At 38.0% G+C, this 26,088-nt stretch overlaps 1 protein-coding gene across 1 annotated transcript; it reads left to right on the forward strand.

The window, feature by feature from the left end:
* Positions 1 to 581: 581 nt before the first annotated feature.
* LOC122194033 (FERM domain-containing protein 3-like) lies at positions 582 to 25,820 on the forward strand (the record flags this gene model as incomplete). Its single annotated transcript, XM_042894943.1, has 4 exons — positions 582 to 677; positions 1,202 to 1,270; positions 6,236 to 6,357; positions 22,373 to 25,820. Coding segments are annotated over 4 exons (883 nt in total), but the record flags the coding sequence as incomplete, so codon positions are not given.
* Positions 25,821 to 26,088: the final 268 nt, after the last annotated feature.

The following is a 26,088-nucleotide window of genomic DNA, read 5'->3' on the forward strand; positions in this document are numbered from 1 at the left end:
AATCAGTTTGCCATTTTGAAGCCACTGTACATTAAAGAAATAGCATGCCTGAGGTTCTACTCTTCCGTGATTGTTGTAGGTCTCTGATTGTTGAGATAAAAGTTTGTTACATACTTTATGGTTATGGAAGAGTGCAAGCTCCTTAAAGTTGACAGCATAGAGACACCATAAATGCACCTGCTTTTAGAGACAAATATACTGCTTCTGTATTCTTTATTTGTTTGATCAGTGGAAAAGTGGAAATGATAGCCATATGGTCTTCTCTTAGAGTAAAATTGGCCTAGGGGTTGTTGGCTTATTGCAGTCTTTCTTTTGTCTTAAGAATGAGTCCTTAGAGATGCAGCGCTTGCATTTCATTTTCATGTTTTCCTACCCAGGTAATCTCCCACTTTATGTTCAGTTATTCTGCACTGTTTGAATTGTTTTGTGTGGCACTTCATATACAAATCCATTTATAGGTCTAAAAAATGTTGGTAAGTCAAATTATTAAGTACTACTTTGTTGTATAAAAATAGCACAAATTGTAAATGAACTTGTTCAGTTTTGCATGTCCAGTTTCTTCAGTGCTGAAAATATAACAGTCTTTGTTCTTTTTCATCAAGGTATGCAAAATCCAGCCAGATTAAAACCATGTCCAGCAGCAAAATATTTTTTAAAGGCAGCAGATTTCGTTACAGGTGGGTGCTTCCTATTTCTTTTTCATGTTAAACTATTTTAGAAAGTTAAAAAACAAACAAACAAAAACACAGTTACTACTTTTGGCGAATTGAAAACTTTTCCTTCCTGAGGACCTTTTCAAACCTACTTCAGGCCAGGATTAAAATTAGTTTGTATTGACTTGTCAAAGAGCAGTTCCACCGTAATGGGGTCCCTGTTTTGGTGTAGCTTCTAAGAAACAAGGATGCTTGGCTATCGTAGATCATGTTCAATATAGAGCAGTGTTGCTGGACAGCTCTGGAAAAGGGCTGTATTACTGGGTTGGTCTAAGTAACACATAACATTCAATTACAAGAGGCTACTTTTTCTTCAGTAGCTTTACAGATAATTTATCAGCAGAATTTTAAAATTTAGACATTTTTTGTTTTTTTCATTTTCTTTTTTAAAAAATACATAAATTATTCATGCATGTATAGTTCTTGTCATATAATGAGCTCATCTTAGTATTTATTTGCTTGAATATATAATACATATTTTAATGCAGTGGAAAAGTAGCCAAAGAGGTGGTGGAGGCAAGCTCTAAAATCCAGAGGGAACCTCCGGAAGTTCACAGGTATGTCTAGACATTTAATATTACAGTTTGAGGACAAAAGAGAATTTCTGCACTCTGCAGAGACATTCTCTTTTCTTTTCTGTGGGGTGTAGTGACTGTCATTCTGAACCTCCATGCTGAGACATTTGGAAATGAGTGTTGGCTGTGACAGAAAATTTTGACAGTTGTGTATTGTCTCTTACACAAGGGAAGCTAATTTGTGCTGCTTTGAAGCTAGCTTTAATTGGCTAGATAATTAGCTTGTATTATTTTCTGTGTTTGGACATGGAATCTTCTTACATGATTTTGACAGATAAGTACAATATCATTTATTTCCCCATTCTTTTCCAGTTTCAAAAGATTCTGTTTCATTTACACATATGGGAATATTTAAAGGTATACTTAATAGCTCTTTCATAGTCCAGTAAGCTTAAAGAATGTTCATTCTTTAAGAAAAAAAAAAAGTTGACTTGTTAGAAGTAATCATCTGGACTTTATGAGCAAACTAATTCTTTTTAATGTTCATCACTTATTGCCCTGACAATGTAAATAGTCAAAACCTAATTAAAGATAACAAATTCTTTCTGAAGAGAAGAGGCTAGCAAGAAAATCAGATTTCATAGAATCATCTAGGTTGGAAAAGACCTTCAAGATCATCAAATCCAACCATCTTTACCTACTGAATCTCATGACATGGTAGTTCCACATCCACACATCTCTTAAAATCTCTTCAAGAACACCACATAAATGGAAAGCCTGTTCCAGTACTTGATCATAGAATCACAGAATCACAAGGCTGGAAAGGTTCTACAAGATCAGCTAGTCCAGCTGTCCTCCTATCACCATTACTACCTGCTTAGCTACTAAACCATATCTCATAGCACCTCATTCAGATGCATCTTGAACACTGCCAGAGACGGCGACTCCACCACCGTTCCAGTGCCTGACTACTCTCGGAGAGAAAATGCGTTTCCTTATGTCTAATCTAAATCTCCCCCGGCACAACTTGTGGACATTTCCTCAGGTCCTATTTGTTGCCTGGGAGAAGAAGGTGACCCCCTCCTCACCACAGCTTCCCTTCCAGAAGCTGGAGAATGATGAGATCTCCCCTGAGTCTCCTCTTCTCCAGACTGAACAATCCCAGCTCCCTCAGCCGCTCCTCATAAGACTTGTGCTCCAGACCCCTCACCAGTTTCGTTGCCCTTCTCTGGACACGTTCCAGGGCCTCAATGTCTTTCTTGTAGTGAGGGGCCTAAAACTGAACACAATACTTGAGGTGCGGCCTCACCAGCGCTGAGTACAGGGGATGATCACCTCCCTGCTCCTGCTGGCCGCACTATTTCTAATGCAGGCCAGGATGGCATTGGCCCTCTTGGCCACCTGGTCACACTGTCGGCTCATGTTCAGCTGAGCATCAACCAACACCCCCAGGTCCTTTTCCTCTTTACAGTCATCCACCCGCTCATCCCCAAGACTATGGAACTGCATGGGGTTATTGTGGCCAAAATGCAGGACATGGCACTTGTTGAACTTCACTCCACTGGGCTCAGCTCAGCTATCTAGCCTGTCCATAGCCCCTTTAAGGCCTTCCTACCCTCAGGCACATCGACACTACCTCCCAACTTGGTGTCATCTGCAGATTTACTGAGGGTGCACTGAATGCCCTTATTCAGGTCATCAATAAAGATATTAAATAAGATGGGTACCAGTATTGACTCCTGGGGGACACCACTTGTAATGGGTCACCAGGTGGATTTAACTCCATTAATTACTACCTACTGGACACGCCCTCTAGGCAGTACCTTACCCAAACAATGATATACCTGTCCAGGCCACAGGCAGCCAGTTTCCCCACGAGAATACTGTGAGAGACCATATCAAAGGCTTTGCTGAAATTTGGGTAGACTACATCAACAGCCTTTCCCTTATCTACCAGTTGGTTTCCCTTATCACTCAGTTGTAGAAGAAGATGAGGTTGGTCAAGCAGGACCTTTCTTTCATGAACCCTTTCATGGACCTGATCCCCTGGATGCCACACACGTGCCGTGCAATCTCACTCAAGATGATTTGCTCCATAACTTTCCCTTGTACCGAGGTCAGACTGACAGACCTGTAGTTCCCCAGATCTTCCTTACAGCCCTTCTTGTAGATGGGAGTCACACTGGCAAGCCTCCAATCCTCTGGGACCTCTCCAGATAACCAGGAGATGGTGGAAAGGAGCTCGGCAAAACATTTCTGTGAAGAAACCCTTCCTAAACCTCTCCTGGTGCTGCTTAAGACCATTTTGTCATTTTCTATCATGTGTCACAGGAGAAAAGAGACTATAATGCTATTTAAAAACTTTTTTAAATTCTTACTTAATTTTCTGAATATTCTGCAGCTATATCCTTATTTTGACTGTGTTTGTGTTTTTTTTTTTTTTTTTGTCAGGGTTTGGGGAGGCCTTTTAAAAATATATTTGAATATGGAAACTCCATGTACACTTGAGAGGAAAGTGGATTGTTTTTGTTGAAGTACAGTAATATGTTTGCAGAAAATATAATATGCTGCCTAGCCCTAATATGGAACAAATATTAAGCCCATGCAGATATGTTTTATATATGTTTTTGCGGATCACATTTAAAAAACCTGTGGATGATATCTTAGACAGTGTTATCTGGGAACACAGAAAGCAGAATATCAGAATACTAGTCCAACCTTGGGACAGAATATATGCACACAAAAATGAATTTTAAATTAAATTAGTTACTCAGATAAGGAAGTATCTTGTTGCCTACTTTCTGCAGGATCTTTTTTTTGTGTAGGATAAAAAGATTTTAAAGTAAAATTATTTTTATCTTACATTTTTATTTACTTTCAGTGTTATAAGGAGTACATTGTTGAAACTTCCAGTGTAAAGAAAGAAACAAATCAGACTGGGAATAGTTATAGTGCAATGCCACACAGACTTAACACCCACAAATATGAGCGTGTATTTTCTTATGATTACCATCCTACAACTGCTTGCATTTAGAATATTATGGTACCTTCAAATTCAGCTTTTTAGACTGAATAAGAAAAAGCCTAGTGATGTGAAGTTTTTTTATGATGCAGGTTTTGAAATGGGGAAGAACGATGTATAGCTTGACCTTTTAATAGAGAGGTAAAATCATAGACTATAATAGTTTCAGTTAAAAAAAAAAAAAAAAAAAAGTTTGGATTTTGAGCCTGAAAATGACATTTTTTTAGATGCAAAACAGCTGGAGGAAATTGTGTGATTGTAGGTATAAAGAAATATTTTTTTTCTTCCTTTATGTTGTCTCTCTTTCTCTCTTTATGTCTCCCTCCCTCTTTTCATGTCTAGAGAGAAAGAAATCTTAGGTGGCTCCTGTAGAATGTTGTATTTGGATATTACATTTAAAAATTGTAGACTGAAAGTCTGCTGGAATGTGAAGTCATAAAGCATTAATACAGTGGCAGGTTTTTTTTCTGACAAATACACACTGAACAATTTAATTTCAATTTATATTAGTATTATTAGTAGTAGTAGTAGTATTTTCCTTCAGGGCATTCTTGAAGGAGGAATCTCTGTGAATAAGTACTGAATAGGAGCTTTATAGGTGTTAGCAGGCACAGTTCCCATTTTCGGAATTGCTTCATAGCTTGTTTCAACAAGCACAAAGATCAAGTAGATAGACAACAAGCCTGCAGAGGTGCATGGGCTGCAGTGATTATAGGTAACAGTCATGTCCGTGGAAAACTTCTCTGGATAGTGAAAATTTAAATTAAGTAGTTGTTAAAGACTGCTCTTTGTAATGCAATTGAGGACAAATATTGCTTTGGGTGTATGTTAATGAGAGGAGAATCATAGTAATTGAACAAGAAGTCTTTTTTATCCACACAGAATATTTAGTGACATGTAATGTGACTTAGAACAGGACATCTGTGTCCTTAGTTTACAAAAGCTCTCAGTGACATGCAGTCCCTTCTCTTTGTTTCCCATACATGTTTTACTCAGTTTGTTTATCTGTGTGTCATTTTAAGTTGTCTTTTTTGAACTTGAAATGTACTTGTGAAACTTCAGCTCTGCTCTTGGGTTTGCTCCCTTATCTTTCACCTGCAGTTTTGAGTCAGAACCTAATTTAGAGAAAGCTGAGGATGGATGGAGAGAACACAACATGAACAGTATTACTAGGCTATGCTAAATGCAAATCTATATACCATTTGAAGTCAAAGATTCGAGAGAATTCTCTTTAATTTCATCTTTGCTTCTGTCAAAAATAAATATTTTAAAACATAATGGCTCAGCTCTTGGTTCAGGCCTGTAACATGTAGGCCCAGATAATTTATTCTGAAGGATTATTTTATTTTCTCAGTGATGTGGTGTTAGACTAGTGAACTATGTGGCTGAAGCAAATCAACAAAATTCCTTAACATTTCCTGAGTAAGTTCAACACTCGCTATTAATCTGTTAGAGGCAAGTAAAACAAGAAAGAAAACCCAGCTGAGCAGCTGAAGACGTGGTCTAGAGGCAGTGTTTGCAGTGCTTAAGAATGAAATCTCTGTTTATATGTTAACTACAAGGAGTTGTTGCTTTATTCTTTAGTTTGAAGTGCTCAGTCCATAAGAAGTCCTTCACTCAGTCCCAGAGGCAACATAACGATATCAGCAAAATGATTTATATCCTCTCTGCCTTCCTTGAAGCCAAATACTTATATCTGCCATGTGGTGCAGAGAGGAGCAACATGCTGCAGTAGTGCATGAGATCAGAAGGTGACAGGCTGCACAGAGCTCAAAAACATTTCTTATGCTTCTGATGTTGGAAAGTTTGTCTGCAAAAGGTGCAACATAAGATGGGCCAAAGCAGTGTTCATTGTGAAGAGCTTGTTATGTTATCTCAAGGCCTACCATAATTTTTGCAAAATTATTTTGAAATGACATACATTTGTTTGACTCTAGTTGTTTTTTCTTGTGAATAAACTGACCCTATTTTCCCTGTTCTTTTAGAACCAGCATTACGCAGAGTCGCAGCTCTCCCTCTCTGAACAAGCAACTCATAATTAATATGGAACCTTTGCAGCCCCTTATTCCTTCTCCATGTGAGGAGGAGGAGGTTCCTTTAGATGAAGGTGAGACAGTTTCCTGATTCCTGGCAAACATTACCAATATTTATTAGAAAATACACAGAAAAACATCTTGGTTTGTTACTGACTTAGGAAAAATTTTAATGATTTCTACTAGGAATGCACCATTGAAGCTCTGTATATTTCGTTGAGGAATGATCACTAGCTCAAAGAACTGTCCACAAGCCTTGTGCAGAATACTTTCTGAGGAAAGTTACTGCCATTAAATGTTCTATTTATCATTTTTTTTTTCTTGGAATTATGAAACAGAAGAATGTAAATTAAATAATTGCATTAAATACCTATCTTTCTGAGATGCAGTCGTTACAAATAATGATGTGAACATCTTGGTCAGTTTAAATGAGGATAATTGATTGTTCATCATAAAAAGGTAGCCAACTAAACAAAAATGTTTCTTACTTAAGACATAGCGAGCTAATAGAATCAGAAGCTGGGGAATGCAACCTTTATTGCTAATTTGTTGTATTTAATTAACAGGAAACAGGGAACAGCTGATCTTTCATAACTGTATTCATTTTCTTGGGAGTACGTTTTGAATGTCATTGTATATGTGTCATGAAATCCTGTTTTCTTTGTTGTTTGGAGTTTATGCACAGAATGTTGTATAAATAGCATGACTTAATTGTCTGTATACTTAGATTATAATAATTAGTAGTAATAGTTGTGTGGCAGGTAGCTAATTTTGTCAACTATTTATTTACCTCTGCTGTGAAATACCTGTTTCTTACAGGAATTAACTTTCTGGCAGCCAAGAATCAACTACCGCCTTCCTTCCTGCTGTTCAGTTCCCACTATTGCAGAGTTACAACAGCCTGCTGCTTTACTTATTACTCTAAGCAATGCAATCCGTTTTTGGAAACTGCTGACTACATTTACTACTATATGCTCACTAGAGAGTGCAGATATGCTTCAAACACATATGTTACATATGCTAGACAGTCATGTTTCCTTTTAGATGAGCAGATTGTTGTTATTATTACAGTTCAAAAGAAATATTTGTTCATGGATTTCCTGTAAATGTAATATGCATAGTCTAATACTACTAGCTGCCAAGTAATGGTACTCAGCTCTTGTACAGTATATTCCTGCAGAAGGCTTGGGGCATATCAAATTCCAGTCTAAGCTGATCTTGCAGCTCAGACATATACACCAGCTCTCCTCTCCACGCGCAATGTTCATGTGCATCTTTTTGCTGTGTGTTCCACCATCTCCCTTTCACCAGCACTAATCACCTTGGAGTGAACTAGTACAAGGAGTTAAAAAGTTAATAATAACAGTTCAGTGTCCCACTTCTTGCTGGCTCAGCCTTTAAGAAATTCATCAGAGTGGTCCAGGCAAGGTGCTGTGCCAAAGGCAAGGGCAGGAGCAGGATCTTATAGGCTGGGAGAGAAAGGGCAGCCAGCTCTGGGGCTGACATAACTGCACTGGCAAACTGTTTTTAGTGCATAACACAGGTCAAACAACCTTGGCAACTCTTTGGATGGTGGGGCCTGAAGTGGGGGCAGACAATCTGATAGTCTCTTTTCCAAAGTGCCTGTAGATGCTGCTGAGCACAGAGTAGCCATGTCAGAGCTGGCTATAGGGCAGGTCAGCCGTCTCCAGGCTGTATAGGCTGGCTTATGCAGCCTCCAGGACCCACACTTGTACCTCTGTAAGGTCTGATGCTAAACCTACATTCAAGCTGCTGATTGCCAAGACCTTCATGTGATGCTGCACTAACGCTGTGTATGAAGGGGCAGGCAACTCATCAGGAAGGCTGCCCACAGTGCTGCTGGCAGTTCATGCCTTGGACAGACTCGGAACAATACAATTTTTCTCTTCCAACTGAGCAAAACTTGCTTATTCTTAATTTTATGTCAGCTTTGGATATTGCAAGCAAAATATGTGGCCAGAAAAAATGGTGATCGTAGTGTTATCCTTTTTAATTGCTGGCTTGAGAAAGCACCTTTTCTTCCTAAAGCTGCTGGAGAGGTTCAAAACTGAACTAACAGAAACTGCCAGGTGAGAGGGAATTTTTTTTGTCAATTATTCATGTTGCTAGGGAACAAAGCAATCAGAGATTGTGCTAGCAGTCTGTAGGGGATTTTAAACAGCCTTAGCATAATCTTTTCAAATGTAAAAACCCATATTGCAACCAAATATGAAAAAAATCCACAACAACAGCCTATCTATTCTCCCATATGAAATTTCATCTTCGGGTAAAAAAACATATGCTGACTAATCATGATCATAAATGACTACTATTCATGGAAATTAAAGTAAAAGGTGTCTGTGATAACAGTTTAGTATTTATTTTAGCACTTGACATTTAGACAAGGGGATTTGAAAACAGAAATTTGTTAGAATGGCAGCAAAAATGAGTTTTCCTGTTGTTACCTCATTCCTCAAGATCTAATTCTTCACCCAGCCCTTAAGGGCTGTATACAGGTGTCCGATTACAAATTTAACTTCCAGATTTGAACTAGGTATTTTTTATTTGAACTTAAAAGTATTTTCTTGCTCTTTAAAAGTATAGTTATTTAGATGAGTTACCTGATAGATTGACCACCAGTCAATCCAGTACTTCTTTTATCAACTTAGACAGCAAGTGTGCCAGTGGAAAGCTGGTGAAAGCTCAGAGTATCTGCCTTTTAGATGTAAGTAGCTGGTAGTCATGTTATAAGTGGCATTTGGCTTCAGTGAGAGAAACTGGCACCCAAATGTCAGTGTGTTTCAGAGATAGGATTCAGGAGCGGGAGTTGATATCTCACTGAAGTTACAGTCACTGTCAGATGACAAGCTCATCCAAATTGGGGTGTCTTAGCTAGTGGGTTTAAGAAGAGCTACAAGAATGAGGATGATGTATGTCATGCACAAACAGAAGACTTCTGCCCATGTCAATTTTTTTTTACCTCATTTTTACATTACTGGGAACTAACTGGAAGTTTGTAATTTGTAAGTCAATGAAACTGTGTTCACTGACATCCCTGAAAAAATATAGGGATTTGTTTAAAAAAGTATATTGGTGGTAGTTTGCAGGCTAGACTTGCTGCTGAAATAAATGAGAGCTACTGCATTTTCCTTACTTATGCATCACAAGCATCACTTCTATGTCATGATTTTCTCAAGATTTCTTCGGATTTAGGAGAGAAAATAAAGCAAAATGGGATTTCTACAGATGAATATTTTCATAGTTTACATTCTGATAATGACTACAAATATTTTACGTCATCATAATTGCATCCTATCCTCTTTAACCTAGTTCCAGTAGATTCTAATGGACATTTGGTTAGGCATTGTAAGATAACGAACTCTCTACAGAAGGCATAGTAATACTTCTTTTTTTTTTTTCTTTTTCTTTTCTTTCACTTTTTTTTTCTTCTTTTTTTTTTTTTTTTTTTTTTTTTTTTTTTTTTTTTTTTTTCTTTTTCTTTTCTGTGTGCATGTGTTCCTGGGTATATCCTGAACATTTTCCACTCGTTTTTCTATTCTTCTGTGTGACCCTTGCAGCACATTCTTCCCTTCTCCAGTTTGGTATGTCTGTCTTCAGAAAACTAATCTGAAGTTCTCATGACATGAGTTTTGCAGGTCTATTCTGTTTTTTGTGTATACCACTTAAAATTCTTCATCTTTTTCCATTACTCTTGTGCTAATGTCCTGTCTGATTCAGAAGGAGGAAAGAGGGACCATGATTAATCATAGAATGACCGTCCTGCATAGAAGCGTGTCGCATGGAACCAAATTTTATGTGAATGACAATCAGATATGCTAATGGAGGTCATTTCTACCTTTTAAATTTTGAAGATCTTCTTCTAAAGTCAGTTCATTATACTGGTTTTGCAGTATTTAGAAGTGTGTTTGTGGAATTTATCTTTGTCATAGAAAGCCAAATTCAGCCATTCTGAACGCTCTTATTACATCCTATGGTCCTTTCCCTGTAGAATTTTTTTCACAAGCAGTTGAACATGTTAGATTTCTTTTGCTAATTGCTATAGCAGTTGTGTGGATGCCTTCTTTCACTGTCTGATCTGGTAATGCAGATTAGTTCATGTCCTGATGACTTGGCAATTATTTTGCAGGGGGTGGTTGTTTTCTTCAGATTCCCTGGCATCAGATGCAAGCAAGACTTGCCTATCTGAGTAAAAAAATAAAGTAATTAATATCTCCATTACACGTTAATTTCTCCATCTCTCAGATGTCTGGTTTTGCTAACCGATGAAAGCTTCTAAGCCATTTGTTATGTATGTGCTCAGGTTTCATACATAAATTGTTTTCTTAATGACTTTTGCTATGGAAGCAATCAGAGTGAAGTAATGTCATCCAGTCATTCTGCTGGTTGGTGTACCTTGTGCTGTGTTTCTGAAAAAAGACAACTGATGGGAGAGACTCATTCTAAATTCCTTCTATTTAAAATCCACACTCCTTAGTATTTTCTTCCCCAGATGTTTCCACACTTTTTAAGATATGTTCACTGAGCTGGGTGATTTTTTTAAAAGATTCTATTTTCATATGAAAGTTATATGTCAGTGGGCATCTGCACTGTGTGTGAATAGCTCTTATCCTTTCCTTTATTCTGTACTAGTAGCTGTCTGTCAAAAAGGAATATGTCACTGATACTCACTGCTACTTTAAAATGTACAGCTACTACATGTTTTTACTGAAGTTACTGTTGTATCATTGGAGTGCAAGAGATACTGAATTGGTGGCAATTGTCTGGCATCAAAAATATCTGATTTTGAAAAAATGGAGTTTTTGTTGCATCTGATAAACGTGTATGGGAATGAGCACACAGCAGCTGTGTATGCATGGTTGTCTGGGTGTGTTAATTCTGTGTACCAGAGCACATGAAAAAATAGTCCCTAATGCAATAGTCCCCATAAATCTTAAAAATATGCTCGTAGAATAAAAATAATTTTAACTATCTGTTCACACTATGCCTGTAGAGCAGGGGATGAGCACATTCGTCATTATATCTACGGTCAACAAGCTAACTTGGATTTACATTTCTCTGGCCATGCAGTTTAGCCCTTACAGGTCCAAAACCAGCTTTTTCACAAGTGAAACTTTTGTTTCAAGCCAACAATTCCTATTCTGTACAACAGATAATTAGCTCTGCCATCTTTCTTTTGTAACATATTTATAAATTCGCATATTTTAAGGTGCTTACTGTAAGATGTTTCCCTTTCCCCCCTTCTTTCCCACATATTTGCAAGCATGTCATTGATTTTATAGTGCAGAGAGAACAGGAATGCCAGATCACAGGCTTGGGCAGCACATGTCATAAATATTAGAGACAGGTATTCTAAAAAGCAAGAAACTATGTCCTGTCATACAGTCCTTCTCTCTGTGGTGCTGATGAATCCAGTCAGAGCCCCTCTCCCACGAGGACAGTGTGATGATGTGTGTGTGGTTGCATTCCAGCTTCCAGCTGGAGCGAATGGTCAGCAGTGATCATCTATGTGTCATGCCTTTTTTAGGAACCCACGTATGCTGCACAGGACACAGAAATGGCCAGCCTTCTGAAGCACCGCATATAGCTGGTGAATATGCAGAGTTCGGTGGTTGCCCACAACTGAGAACCAAAGCACATATGCAGAGAGTAATGTTTTCCCTAAGTTTAGGATTTTTCTCTTTTTATTTATTCACGGAGAGGTCAGCTTTGATGCTAGCCTTGTTTTCGTCACATCAGTTCCCCTAAAACTAAGGCCTGTAAGCACAGCTCTTTTTTTCCTTTTGTAACTATATATTTTCTGCAAGTACTTTCCAGGCAGCAGTGAGGAATTGACATCAGCTGCCAAATTAAAGCTTTTAGAAAAAATAATGGCTGCAGTGTCATTTTGTTCTATGAAAACAAACCCTAAATGCTGGCCCTTTGTTTCTTTGCAAAATGTTTTGATGCCTTGGATATTTTTATACTTGTGTGTGTGATTCAGCTGTTACACCAGCAACTGCTAACTGAGATGGACTCTGTGGAAGTTTGTATTGTATGTTACAAGTCGTATTTAGAAGTGTTTAAAAATAACCCCTCGTTCTGTTCCCTGCTGGGATATTTTTGTTGGCCATGTTAGAAGCCTGTCATTTGATTCATTGAGAGGGACTTGCATTGGTCTTTTGAAACACGGAGGAAGTTCAATGAAAGGTTGAAGGCAGTATGAGTAGAGTCTCTACAAGACTTTGAGAAGAGGGATTCATAGCCAAAATGGTGAAATGCCTTGTAAAAATCCAAACCAAGAGAAGCATTCATTTGCGGATGGTTAATCACTGTAACAAGGAAGTGTGCATTCGATTGCTGCGGCATGGCTCCAAGATCACAGCCAGAAGGGCTGGTAAATTTAATTTTTAAAATTTATTTTACTCATACTTTTTTTTTTTTTTTTTTTTTTTTCTCCTCCATAGTCGGTTATGCTATTAGTGATCTACTGGTAAGGAACTGTGCATGATGAAATATTACATTGAATACATCAGAGAATAAGAATGAATTACTGACAAGAGAAGAGTTACAAAGGAAAAATGAATGAGGAAAAAAAAAAAACCAACTTAAGTGAGATTTGTTGTAATGTTTTACTGAAATAATGGACTGGAATTATACTCTAGTAGATTTTTTTGAATTCAAGGGAGAAATACTTTTAAAATTTGATGTTTTCTGGCAAAACTAGATAGTTGTTAAATTTAAAGATAAGCTGATACTTTATCTTTATATATAGATATATATATATAATATATCTAGATAGATATATATCTTATATAGAATGTATTATATAAGAATATATATCTTATATAGATATATATCTTATATAGAATGTTAGCTGAATGAAGCAGCGGATACATTTCAGCTTAACTGCAACTGGGTGACTGATTCGCCAGATCATAATTTTGTTGTTACTGCTTTTCTCAGTAATGAATAAATAATATATATTTTATATTATAATATAATATCCTGAATATTAATATCAAAAAGAAAAAAGGAGCCTGTTTCAGATCTCTTTTTCATTTTACAGAAAAGAATGTGACTCAAAGAATAAAAAGTGTTGTTCTGGATAGCAATGAAAACTAAGCTTTTTATTTGCTTTTATACCATAGTTATTTTTTGCCATAGACAGACTGGTCCATTCATTGGTCTGTATGTCTCTGTTCTGTTGATGAAATATAACGCTTCAAAATTTGTTTTTCCGTGCTTTCTACAATACTTATGCTTTGGTATATGTGGATAGAGAGGTTTCAGCTTCTCATGCACCTGTATCATGCATTGATATTGAAACTTGATTTCAGAAATGGGAGTTTACAGGACATTCAAGTAAGGATGTCCTGGCAAAGACCAGAGAATTGTCATGCCTGTAACATTTGAAAACCAAAAGACAGTAAGCATAATAGGTATGGGAAAGCCTGCTTCTTTCAGTGACTTCTCTCTGATGGGCAGCAGCTCCTGGCTGCCTTTGCGTGATGAGTTCACCACTCAGGGGAAACAGTAGTATCTGTGAGAGTAGCACTGAACACCCTTGTTTCAAAAATCATTAGTGAAATAGAAAAAATATCATTCTTTGCATGAATTTTGTATTCTTATTTCTCAGTTAGTCAGTCTTCTAATACATGCAAGCCATCTTGAACTAGGCAATAGTCTAATACTGGATTTGTGTACAGGGGCTATGACAATTCTTATAAACCTTGATCTTGTGGTACAATTTTTAGGATGTTATTTCTTTTAATGCACATAGGTAACAAATCTGCATATCAGCTTATAAAACTGAGGGATTGTGGTCAGCTTGTACAAAACTCCCTCATAGAGGGAGGCACAGTTCCTCGGGAGAGCCTCGTTCTGCATGTCACATTTCAGAAAAATGCTGATTTGTGCCAGAAGTGCTCACCCAGGCTCAGCAAGGTTGCTGAAATGTCCCACGTGTCCTTTTCTCAGGTGCTAAGCTTATGCATTGGCTCCAGTTCTTTGCAGTCTTGCTCTCCTCGCCTTTTGCTAGGCCGTGAGTGATGGCATTCCCTTCACCAGCTCCTCCCCTTTTCTTGCTCTGCTGACAGACAAATCCTCTTTTTAACTCCTGTTTCCATTGCAGACATTTCCCCCTCCCTTGTACTCCCCTTAGCCTTTTCACTGCTTAATCCTAATTTTGAGAAGGATAAGCACTGCTGAGGTGGGCTTTGAGGACAGAGGTGGGATATAGACAGCATACTTCAGAAATCTTGCTGTACTACATGCCCTACTTTGCTTTTATTTCTGCACTCTGGGTGTGCTTTGCAGGATGTGAGGAGCAGAATTGCCTCCACTAGCAGCTGCACATACTGTGGCATTAGCTGAACTCTGGGACACAGTGCATGCCTGGAAAGATGGTTGCAGTGCTGTGGAGTCACAGCACTTGCAGCTGATGTGAGCTGGCAGCTGTGACAGGGCTTTACTCCCTTCTAGAAATTCCAGTAAGAGTAAAATTAACTGGAACTGCCAGCAGGAAAACTCGGTCACTACCTAAAAAGTCTAAAACTGTCAGTGATTTATTCTCCTTGCAAAGCCAGATTGTTTTATATGAGCATGGGAAATGGGTAGGATATAGCCTCCTACTTCTGAGAGCTGAGCATCTGGCTGTGGTGCAGATCCTGCTTTGATGTAGATCCTCTAAAGGGAAATATTTGACTTCAGTGTCATTTTAGATTGTTTCCCTTTCCTTCCATTCCTTTATGATCTCCATGAACTTTGCTCAAGTGAAAGTTATTCTCTCCTTCAAGTAGTTCTATGCGTAGTACATATGAAGTTTGTAATTAAAGTAAGTGAAGGAATGCACAAAATTTCTAGAGGAAATGATGAAGGACATAGGAAGGAGCCATACCTGTTGCAGCATGATGGCTGTACTTGTTTACACGCTACATATTTCAATCAGAGAGATCATTTGCTGTCCTCTTTCTGGACCATATCTTATTTTTCACTTCCCTGTTTAAAACAAGGAAGTTTTAATGCCCATTTCCTTCTTCTCTACACAAGTTCTAGTTCTTTTACAGATATGTAGTTGTGTTTGCCTGTCTGATCAATAAAGCTGTGTGCAGTATATCCAGCCACAAGACAAAGTGCAAACTTTTTTAGTGAGAGCTTACACTTTTTCTGGAATGCTGTCTTTTCAGCAACTGCAGCTTCTTAGGAATGGTGGAGGTGGAGCTGCCTTCAACCTATGAATCCTCAGCTGCTGTTTTTGGCTCCTTTAGAGAAACTAGCATCTGGCAACATTTATGTCAGACTGCTCCCGTATTCATGTTCACAGCGTATGACTGCTGTGAACTTGTTTTTTATTCAGCTGTTCATGTTCCTATCTGCAGTAGCAAGTAAGAGTTTCAGAGGAATCCCAATATTTAGCGAAAGGGAGGTATTGAGTTTTGGCTTGGATAACAAGCTTTCTCTGGCTTTGTAAGATTTGTCCAGTTGCCAGAAAAGCATAGCAAAGCTTTGTTGTAGATATATATAAGAAATAAAACTGGGAACATATTTACTTAATATGCCAGTATTATGTACTGTAAGATTCTGATCTGGAATATAAATTGATGGTTAGAAAAAAAGAAAGAAAAAAAGAAGGAAAGAAAGAATGAAAGAAAGAGAGAGAGAGAGAGAGAAGGAAAGAAGGGAGGAAGGGAGGAAGGAACGCTCTCAAATGTATTTTATACTCATAACATTTCTTCAAATCTGAATGTAATATAAATGTTAAATGTGCTTGTGTCTGCACAAGAAAACTCAGCATTATGAGCAACAGCAATACGTGCCGTTTATACATCTGTCATTCGACAGATGTCAATTGGAGTGGCTCAACATACATATCTGTATACTGTAACATGACTGGAACTTTGCTGTGGCCTTAGTCTGAACATGGCTAATAGCATTTTTGTCCTCAATCCTTCAGAAATTGTATAGTATTATAATTTAAAAAAAAAAACAAAAAAACAACAGTTTTATATATCTTTTTATATATATATATAACAAATGAGTTTGGAACAGGGTCAGTTAACGCTCAAAATTTTCAAATATGTTAAAATATTTATTTACATTAGTATCAAGCTGGCATAAAACGCAGATGCTTTGCTTTGATGTGCCTTAACAACGTATGTTGTAAAATAGTTGAAGATCCTTCTGCTTTGATACTATATAATAAGATTTTTTTTTTTTTTAATAACTGCCATATTAGGAAAAGAGCATGGGGTGGGAAGGGATGGCAGCAGTAGTTGCTTGGGTCTCATATGTGCCATCTTTTGATGGTGTTGCTTTGAAGTTACCAGCTCAAACTAAATAATGGACTATAAAGCTGATGTACATTTGAAATTGTGGCACATTCAATTTCAATACAACCTCCTCGAAAATCATTGATCTGAAAATGTAACCACACAGAGTCAAAGGACATTTGCCAGCTGCATGAGGAAAAAAAGCAATATTAATGAAAGTTAATATCATCTTCCTTGTTTATGTTCACTATGTGTGTTATGCGCACTAGAATTTACTCTGGTGAAGGAGAGAAAGCTCTGAACTGTAAATTGAGGTGACCTTTCTTTGGAGTAGTTGCAGCTGTCTGAGAAACATGATGGACAGATATATTATTGACCTTGAAGGGTCAGTAATATATCTAAGCAGGTATAGAGTGGCTTATGGCCAGGATTCACAAATTTGGGAGGTTAAATTTAGGACCTTTAATCCATACTGAGATGCCTAAGTGGCTCAACTTACCTTTTACTCCAGTAAGAGAAAGTGGAAAGCGTTTTTGAAAAGAAAATTGCTGTACTTTCATATTCAAATATACATGTACACGTTTAGTATTTTAGTGTTTTAAAAAATTGGTACGCACTCCAGAATAGATGCAAAGGATTTGATTATTCAGCACTACTTGCTGTTATGGGATGCTTAGGAGAAGGGTCACCCTAAATCTCTTTCTTCTCACCTCATAATGCCTGTATTTTGTTGCACCTAGTGTTGTTCAGTTTGTGATGATTGTAGCAAGTGCATTTGTTAATACAAAAAGTCCCAGCACAGAATATTTTTCATTTGAAATACAATGACTTTCTCAAATAACTATAATAGGAGAGGACAGAGCAGTTGAGGCAAGGAATTAATAGCTGTCAAATTAGGCTAATGAGGAGGCATCTTCATTTTCTTCATTTTCATTATTGAGGACAAGACTTCATTTCAGCTCTGCAAGTTCAACTGGCAAGCAGCTGGTGAAAGAAGCATTCCTGTTCTCTCCCCGGTGCTGGTAATGTGCTGCACTCTTGACAATATCTAATAAGCCAGTTAAGCAAGAAAAACATCAGACAACTAATTTAGGAAGAAAAATGGTTATTTTTGTAGGTTAGCTTTACAAATTGGCTCTATCAAAGATCAAATGAAACAGAGTGGAAACAGTCTTTCTGGTGGAGGGTAACTATTTGATTGTGAGGTCTCACCTGGAGGCATGACAAGCTTATTTCCTAGAGAGCAGGAAAAATAATAAATTATAGAAGAGATTTGTCTCGGCCAGTTGGAAGATTAGAAGGGGAAATGGATTTTAACATCTAGCATGCTTTACTGAAGGAGGGATGCTTCCTGAGGATAGAGTCCTACAGTGAAGAGGTATTCTCTGATGAATATAACATGAGACATAAAGCTAGCATTAAGAAAGGAATCCAGAAGACTGACCTGTGTGCTAAAAAGCAAGCTGGCTCATTCAGGGTGTGCTTTAAAATGTAAGGCAGTTTAAAGTGTTGTTTTTTTTTTTTTTTTTTCTCTGACATATCTTTTCAACTTATTTGTCATATGTTATATATATTTTTATATTGCATTTATTGGCATTTCACCCAAACTGATATCAAGTGAAGTATCATTTTAAAGTTACCAGATTTTAACACCATTTAACTCACCCACTTTTTGGAAGTCTATAATCTGAGATAACTATGAACCTTACTTGCCCGTTCAAAAGACAGTTCTAATGGAGCTGCACAGGTTACATGGAAGATTCCATGGTAACACTCAGGCACTGTGACTTAAAGAGATGTACTAGGTGGATATTTCCACCAGAATGCATTTTAATAAGCTTTAAGATTTCTAGTGATCCAGCCACATTTCAAAAGTTATTCACCTGTTTATTTAATTTCCTCTACAAAATTTTGATACATTAGCTTTGTATTGACAGGTTTTCTGCAATTGGTCTTTCTTTAGGCAGCATAGAACACAAATAAAACCACAAATCTGTGAAGACTATTTGAGGCTCTGGTAGAAGTGTGGCTGTGTCTAGACCAGGCTGGGTCTATGGTTGGATGGCTTGTTGTTATGCAACTGAAATTGCCACTGGTATGTCCTGTCCTGAGTGTGCAAGCTATGGTAGCTATGGTAGGAGAAGGAAAAGGAAAGAAAAAAGGAAAGGAAAGAGGAAAGAGGAAAGAAGGAAAAAGGGAAGGGAAGGGAAGGGGAGATTTTAAGACCTTGTCATTCAAGAAATGCAAAATCTGTAACAGTTGTACAGTATACTGTATTACCTTCAACTCTGTGGTGCAGGAATATACTTTTGCCTTCCGGTCAAATAGAGGGTAGGTAGGTTTCCAAAACAAAGCTCATAATTTTGATACAGTGAGTCTAAAACATTTAGAACTTTTAAAATACTGAAGATCACTGAAAAGCTGAAGGAAAATGTGAAAAAACACAAACTTCCAAATGAGATTCTCAGCAGCGTTTTGGTCAGTAATAGTTGAGTTACTATTTAAGATTCTACCTTTAGATCTGCGATTCAAAATTAATTTAGGCTGCATATCTTCCTGTTATTGTAGATGACATTATGAACAGTATTTTTGCTTCAATTTTTATTCTATAAAAGTGTAATGATGCATCACTTCATTATAGCATTGTTTAGCCTATACTTTATTCCCTTCATCTGAAAGTTACCACAATTTCTCCTTTGATTACTTAATTTGTTTTTTGTTTGCCAGCCTGTAATAGAAAAGCATAATAGAGCTTGCAGACATCCTTTTACTTCATATGGAAAACCACAATACATCTGGTGTAATTAGTGCTGGAGATGCACTACTTTTCTTTCTACTTCTTATTTACTGTAATAAGACATTGTTTTGTACTATGATGTTTTAAAGTCTCTGAACCTTAGTTTTTACTTCATTAAAACTGGAAAGAATGTTCAGCAATATCAATTCCGTACTTTTTACAGAGATCTACAGGCGAAATCAAATAATCAGACTAATTTGAGTTATAAGTACTGATTTTCCTGGTTTTTTTTGTTGGATAAGTCATAATAACCTTATTATGCTGGTTTTAATTGATATATCATTATTGCAGTAGTCAATTGTAAAGAAAGGAGAGATAGTGAACTTCACAAAATGACAACTGTTAAATATTACTTTATTATTATTATTATTATTATTATTATTATTATTATTATTATTATACAAGTGATACTGCAAAAGTTTCCCCTGATCCTCTTGCACATAGATGGCATCTGATGATGATAACAAAGTGTCAGACATGGTATAAATGACAAAAATAAATATTTTCCCATGATTTTTCCCAGCTTCAGGCTTGGTTCACTTTCCCTCTCCTTCAGCTATTGACAGCAAAAAGGAGTAACCTCAGTGTTCATGTAGCTGCAGAACAGATAGACAGATATACTATGGTTAGTACTAAAGTGGGAAAAGGGTACCAAGTCATGAGAGGAGAGAATTCAGGCAGGGAACTGGATTGTAAGAAACAAGCATACTGGTAACGTTAATAAAGACTTCTTGTGAAGAGGGAAAGGATTTGTAAGGAGGAGGAGAAAAAAGACTGGGAGTATAAGGACAGGAAAGATAACTGGAAGAAAAATGAGGAGGGGAAGCTTATTAAAGATGTGAAGCATTTTAATTCAGTTTCAGTCATATCTTATCAGTCATATCTCATTCTTATATGGTATGCCAACCCACCTTTCTTTTTATCCTCTTTACTGTTAATATGAATTTATCATGATATTTGTCTCTTCTAATGCTATGCTCTATCAAAAACTCCTAACCTCACCCATTGTATTATCACTTTATTTCTTTGAGATAAATGAAGAGAAAGTTGGTCTAATCATTACTATTGTTATTATTCCTACTTTGACAACAAATAGGACCGATTCACACTTGCACTTGGTATTCATTTATATCAGAAGCTCACAGAGGCTGCATCATACAAATTTAATTGGATCTCACAGAATCAAAGAATCAATGAGGTCACCCTGCAGCTGCCTTTTCTCCAGGCTGAACAAGCCCAGCCTCAGCCTGTCTTCGTAGGGCAGGTGCTCCAGTCCCCTGCTCATCTTTGTGGCTCTCCTCTGGACCCCCTCCAACAGCTCCCTGTCTTTTTTGTACTGTGGGCTCCACACTTGGACGCAGTACTCCAGATGGGGCCTCACAAGAGCAGAGAAGAGGGCAGCAATCACATCCCTGTCCCTCATGGCTACCCCTCTTCTGATGGAGCCCAGGATACCATTTCCTTCCAGAGCTGCAAGAGCACACTGCTGGCTCATGTTAAGTTTTTCATCTAGCAAGACCCCCAGGTCCTTGTCTGCAGGGCTGCTCTCAAGGACCGCTCCTTCCAGTCTGTGCGGATGCCTGGGATTCCTCCAGCCCAAGTGCAAAACTCTGCACTTTGCCTCATCAGGTTCACCCGGGCCCATCTTTCTAGCCTCTCAAGGTCCCTCCGAATGGCATCCCTCCCTTCCACTGTGTTGACCGCACCACTCAGCTTGGTGTCATCAGCAAGCTTGCTGAGGATGCACTCGATTCCATCATCGATGTCATTGATAAAGATGTTAAAGAGCACCGGTCCCAACACAGACCCCTGGGGGACGCTGCTCGTTACCGGCCTCCACCTGGACAGAGAGCCATTGATGACCACCCTCTGTCTGCGGCCTTTCAACCAATTTCTTATCCATCGAGTGGTCCACCCATCAAATCCACTTCCCTCCAATTTGGAGATAAGGATGCAGTGGGGGTCCATGTCAAAGGCCTTGCTCAAGTCCAGCTAAATGATGTCAGTCGCCTTTCCCTTGTCCGCCATTGCCGTCACTCCATCGTAGAAGGCCACCAGATTGGTCAGACATGACCTTCCCCTGGTGAAGCTGTGCTGGCTGTCTCAGATCACACACTCATTCCCCATGTGATCAAGCATGTCATCCAAGAGGATCTGTTTCATGATCTCCCCAGGCACAGAGGTGAGACTCACTGGCCTGTAGTTCCCAGGGTCTTCCTTGCTCCCTTTCTTGTAAATGGGAGTGATGTGATCCTTCCTCCAGTCATCCAGGACCTCACCTGACAGCCAAGACTTTTCAAATATGATAGAGAGCGGCTCGGCAGCCACCTCAGCCAGCTCCTTCAGAACCCTGGGATGACGCCATCCGGCCCCATAGACTTGTACACACTCAGTCTCATGAGGCAGTCTCACACCTGCTCTGCCCTCACAGCAGGGGGGGATTTACTACCCCAGTCCCCACCTGGAGGTTTAGGGATGCAGGGCTCAGGGATATGAGAAGTATTGGAATCCTGGCCGCCAGTGAAGACTGAGGCAAAGAACTCATTCAGTACGTCAGCCTTCTCTTTGTCTGTTGAAGCGAGTTCTCCTTTTACATTTACCAAAGGAGGCACACTCGCTTTGGCCTGTCTCTTCTGGCCAATATACCTGTAGAAAGTCTTCCTATTGTTTTTCACGTCCCTCGCCAAGTTCAGTTCCGCCTGCACCTTGGCTTTCCTGATCCCATGTCTTCAAGTCCAGACAGCATCCCTGTATTCCTCCCAGGTGGAACGCCCAATGACATCTCCTGTACTGCAGTGTTATAAAAGGTGTTGTCCTCCTCTGACAGTGATGAAATTTTGAAAGACTTTTCCAGTGTTTGCTATTTGTGTCTGATAAATGTTTCAGTATGCAAAATGATTGCAGAATCATCTCTCCAACTTACATAAAATACTATTGGATTTTTCCATCAGGAAAACAGAAATTTAGGATCACTGTTTCATCTCTCTGTCTACCTTTTTTTCTTTTTTTTCTTTTTTTTTCCAGATATTCAACTGCCAAAGGAAGATGAGATTTCAGTTCCTGTGACTTCCAGCTCCCCAGTTAAGAACACTGGGGACAATACTGATCATGCCATTGAACAGGAAGAGAAGATGAAGGAGGAACATTTAACCATCTCAGAACTGGTATACAATCCCAGTGCCAGCTTGCTGCCCACCCCAGTTGATGACGAGATTGACATGCTCTTTGATACCTGTCCAAGAGCAGAGAATGAGAAAGATGATACAGATTCATTTGAGGAACTGGAAGCAGATGAAAATGCTTTTATGATTGCAGAAGAAGAAGAGCTGAAAGAAGCTCGAAGAGCACTTAGTTGGAGCTATGACTTTCTAGTGGGCAACATAGAGGTGAATGCTTTTGTGAAGAGTTTCTCCAGACTTCTCCTTGTAGGCCTTGGACTGTTGTTGCTTGTGTTTCCTCTTCTCCTTGTTCTCTTGGAGTCAGACCTTCAGATCTCTTTTCTCCACGAAATCCGTCAGACACCGGAGTTTCAGCAATTTCATATTGAATATTACTGCCCACTTAGGCAGTGGGTGGCTTGCAAAATAAACTTCATTTGTGATATGCTGGGCAGCTTTTAAATTTTTAAGGAATAATCATACTACTAAGGGCTATATTCAAAATTTCAGTTTGTGACAGCTTTCCATAACACCCCTGGGGCCATCAGTAGGTAGCTGTCTTCATATTCATTTACTATCACACTTTTTAGGATATTAAGTTTCCATTGCCCACTTAAATTGCTCCTTTAGTTACAGGCTTATACATTCACCTTTCAGTAACTTAAAAGAACCTTTTAATTGCATTCATTTTTTCTGCTCACTTATTACATCATACAAGATGGAGTAATTATAAGTTAATATCACCCTTAATTGTAGAATCCATTACATTAAATATAATGAAACTGAAAGAAAAACTTTTTTGAATATACTCCTTAGTGCAGCAATCTCTTCTAACCAATGCCTATGCCTATACAAGCAATGTTTATGCTGGGTTTTTGGTTTTGATTTTTTTTTTTCTGTTTGTTTTTCTACAATTTTATGTGTTTAAAATATTTTGGTAAAATTTTAGCAAAAGATAACTCCTGATGTTATTTAAATGTACAGATTAGTAAGAGTAATGCACAAGAACATGAAGTTTATTTTTAATGTTTTAGCAATGATTTGTTTTTGAACTATGGCTGGAGAATGAATGAGATTGAAATAGCTCTATAGGAGAGACAGCAGTTTGGGAAACACATAGAAAGTTCACTCAGGTTCAGTAGGGGCTGCCTGGGGGAGATTAAACAACGCCAAGTTTTCAGAAGAATTTCTGAAAGGCATCGTTGTAAAGCTTAGGAGGAGAGCAGAATTGAAAATAATGATCCTTCCTGTTATGTCAGTTTGTCTTACGATTTATCAGTGCTTTAGAAAGTCCAAGTATGATAGTCCAAGTATGTTTTGGAAGAGAGTGAGTCTTCAGTCTAAATGTAGATTATTGTACATAACATGGAAGAAGACAATAGTAAGTAGGGAAAAAAAGAAAAAAAAAAAAAAAAAAGAAAAACAGCCAAAACCCTACCTAAATCAGTAGATGCGTGACCTACTTTTAAAAATGATAGAGAAGAAACATATATGCATTTTTAAAAGCAAAGCTTTAGACTGTACAGTTGACCTGAAAGTATTCTACTGACTCACAGTTAAAGGATCAAATGCTTTATGAGATGCAACTTTATCCTTGATGCCCTCTATTACTAATCTCTGAGACAACATATTTTCTGTGTGTACTGACATGCTTCCTTTTACATATAGCAGCATACCTACCCTCTTTCCCTATTAGTATAAGCCCAGTTGCAGGACTTAATGCTGTTTCATGTAAGATGAATTTGTATATCTAGTTATTCCAGTATTGCTTAGATAACATACTTCAGTAAAATCTTGTCAATCACTGAGAGCATCTGAAGGCCCTCAGATGTAGCAGAGAGGTTCTATCTAAGAAGAGAAAGTTTTTATTGTTTTTATTTCCCCTGATTGCAGAGCAGATGTATTTCATCTTTAAAGTTGAGGGAACTCTGATTTCAACCTCAGAGTCTTTCTCTTGCTTAGAGATTTACAAACAGAGGGCATATGTGAGACTGTTTTATTAAGATATACATTTTAATATATTGCAATCACAGCTCTTAATTCCTACCAAATAAACTCCTGTATTTTTTATGTCAGAGAATTGGCTTGGCTTTCTCATGTAAGCCTTTACAAGTGTCTAGTTTGAAAGTGGCGATTTCCTTACAAGATTTTTCCTTTCCTTTCTAAACTTCTCCAGTTTTTAAAGGATTAGACAGTTACAGGATTCAGGAATTCCTTTTCTCAGTGGAAAGCTTTCTGATTGCTATTAATTTCTCAAGCAACAAAGGCTAAAGTGAACTGCCTTTTTCTCTTGACTTCTTCCCTGACAATCTGTTCCACAGAAGAATCATTATTGATTAGTTACGTGATAAGGATTTCATCTTGTGCTATTGTAGCTAAATGATCCTTTCCTATGAGGTATAATAATCATTCAGCCTAATAGAAATGGAGAGTAAACTAAAGTAGATATTGGGTCTTAGCAGGAAATAATTTATTGATGCTGTTTTGAAAAAACGGTGTCAGAAAAGGTGTTGTGTGTGGTAAAAACTGTGAAAGCTGTTGTCCTGCTGGGCTACAGAGACAAGATTCCATGCAGGCTCCTGTTTAAGTCTGACAATTGCATTTAAACAAAAAATAAATAAAATCTTATGCTCTAAAATATAATCTTGTCCCTGTAAACTATAGCACACAACAAGTGGGAGTATTGTTTTGCTTGATTTAACTCTATCAGAAAATGATCGAGTTGCATGAGAAAGAAATCTCAGAGAATGTGCAGTGTAGTGAGGTCTTACGTAGGGTTAAATGCAAAAGTATACAGGCACATGTACTGACCTTTGCCACTTCTGTGCATACATCCAGCCCTGGCCTTCTAAAAATCTTCCTTTTCTTTCTATTATTCTCTAGACCATCAGCATAGTTCACATGAAAGTCACAAGAGTCTTCTAACGTTAAAGGCCAGGAACACCTAATGTGCTCAGAAGCATATAGTGGGGATACTCAGACAGAGTAGCAGTATAGCATTTAATTGGTGAGGATGACAGTTGGATCACAGAGTATCTATAGGTACGGTATCGTGCATTTCTGTCTGTGCTTGGGTTATATTGTAAAATGTTACGTACTTGAAATCTATTTTGTGGTTTGTCTAACATTTATAAACACAACTCTGGGAAGAATTAAATATGGTTTTATTTCATTGGAGACTGGGGGGATAATATATCTGTAACTCGAGCCTTATCTTTGTACAGTGAATTTCACATTTCTATGTCAACATCCTGATTGTTTTGTATGTTGATATGATGGCAGGAATCCCTAATAAAAATACACTGGAGAAAAACTTTCTGCAGTTATGACAGTTTTTATGATGAAAGATGTTTCGCCTAAAACACTCTTTGTTGAGAATTATATGGTGTAAGAAATAGTACCATTTTTTTAGTACTGTAACAGATTCCTTCTTTACATGTATTTTTTTCACCCACTAGCTACAGAAACACTGAGAAATTGATGGCCTTTAAGTCATTAGTAACGTGGCTTCTAATGCACTAAGCATAGGCCTGATGGTTTGCCCAGTTACCATGTCAGTGCTAGTTATAGATTTGAGTGTCC

Source organism: Lagopus leucura, unplaced genomic scaffold (genome assembly GCF_019238085.1).
Source record: "Lagopus leucura isolate 7727_CA_CO unplaced genomic scaffold, USGS_WTPT01 59014-0_obj-0_obj, whole genome shotgun sequence".
Classification (NCBI taxonomy): Eukaryota; Metazoa; Chordata; class Aves; order Galliformes; family Phasianidae; genus Lagopus; species Lagopus leucura.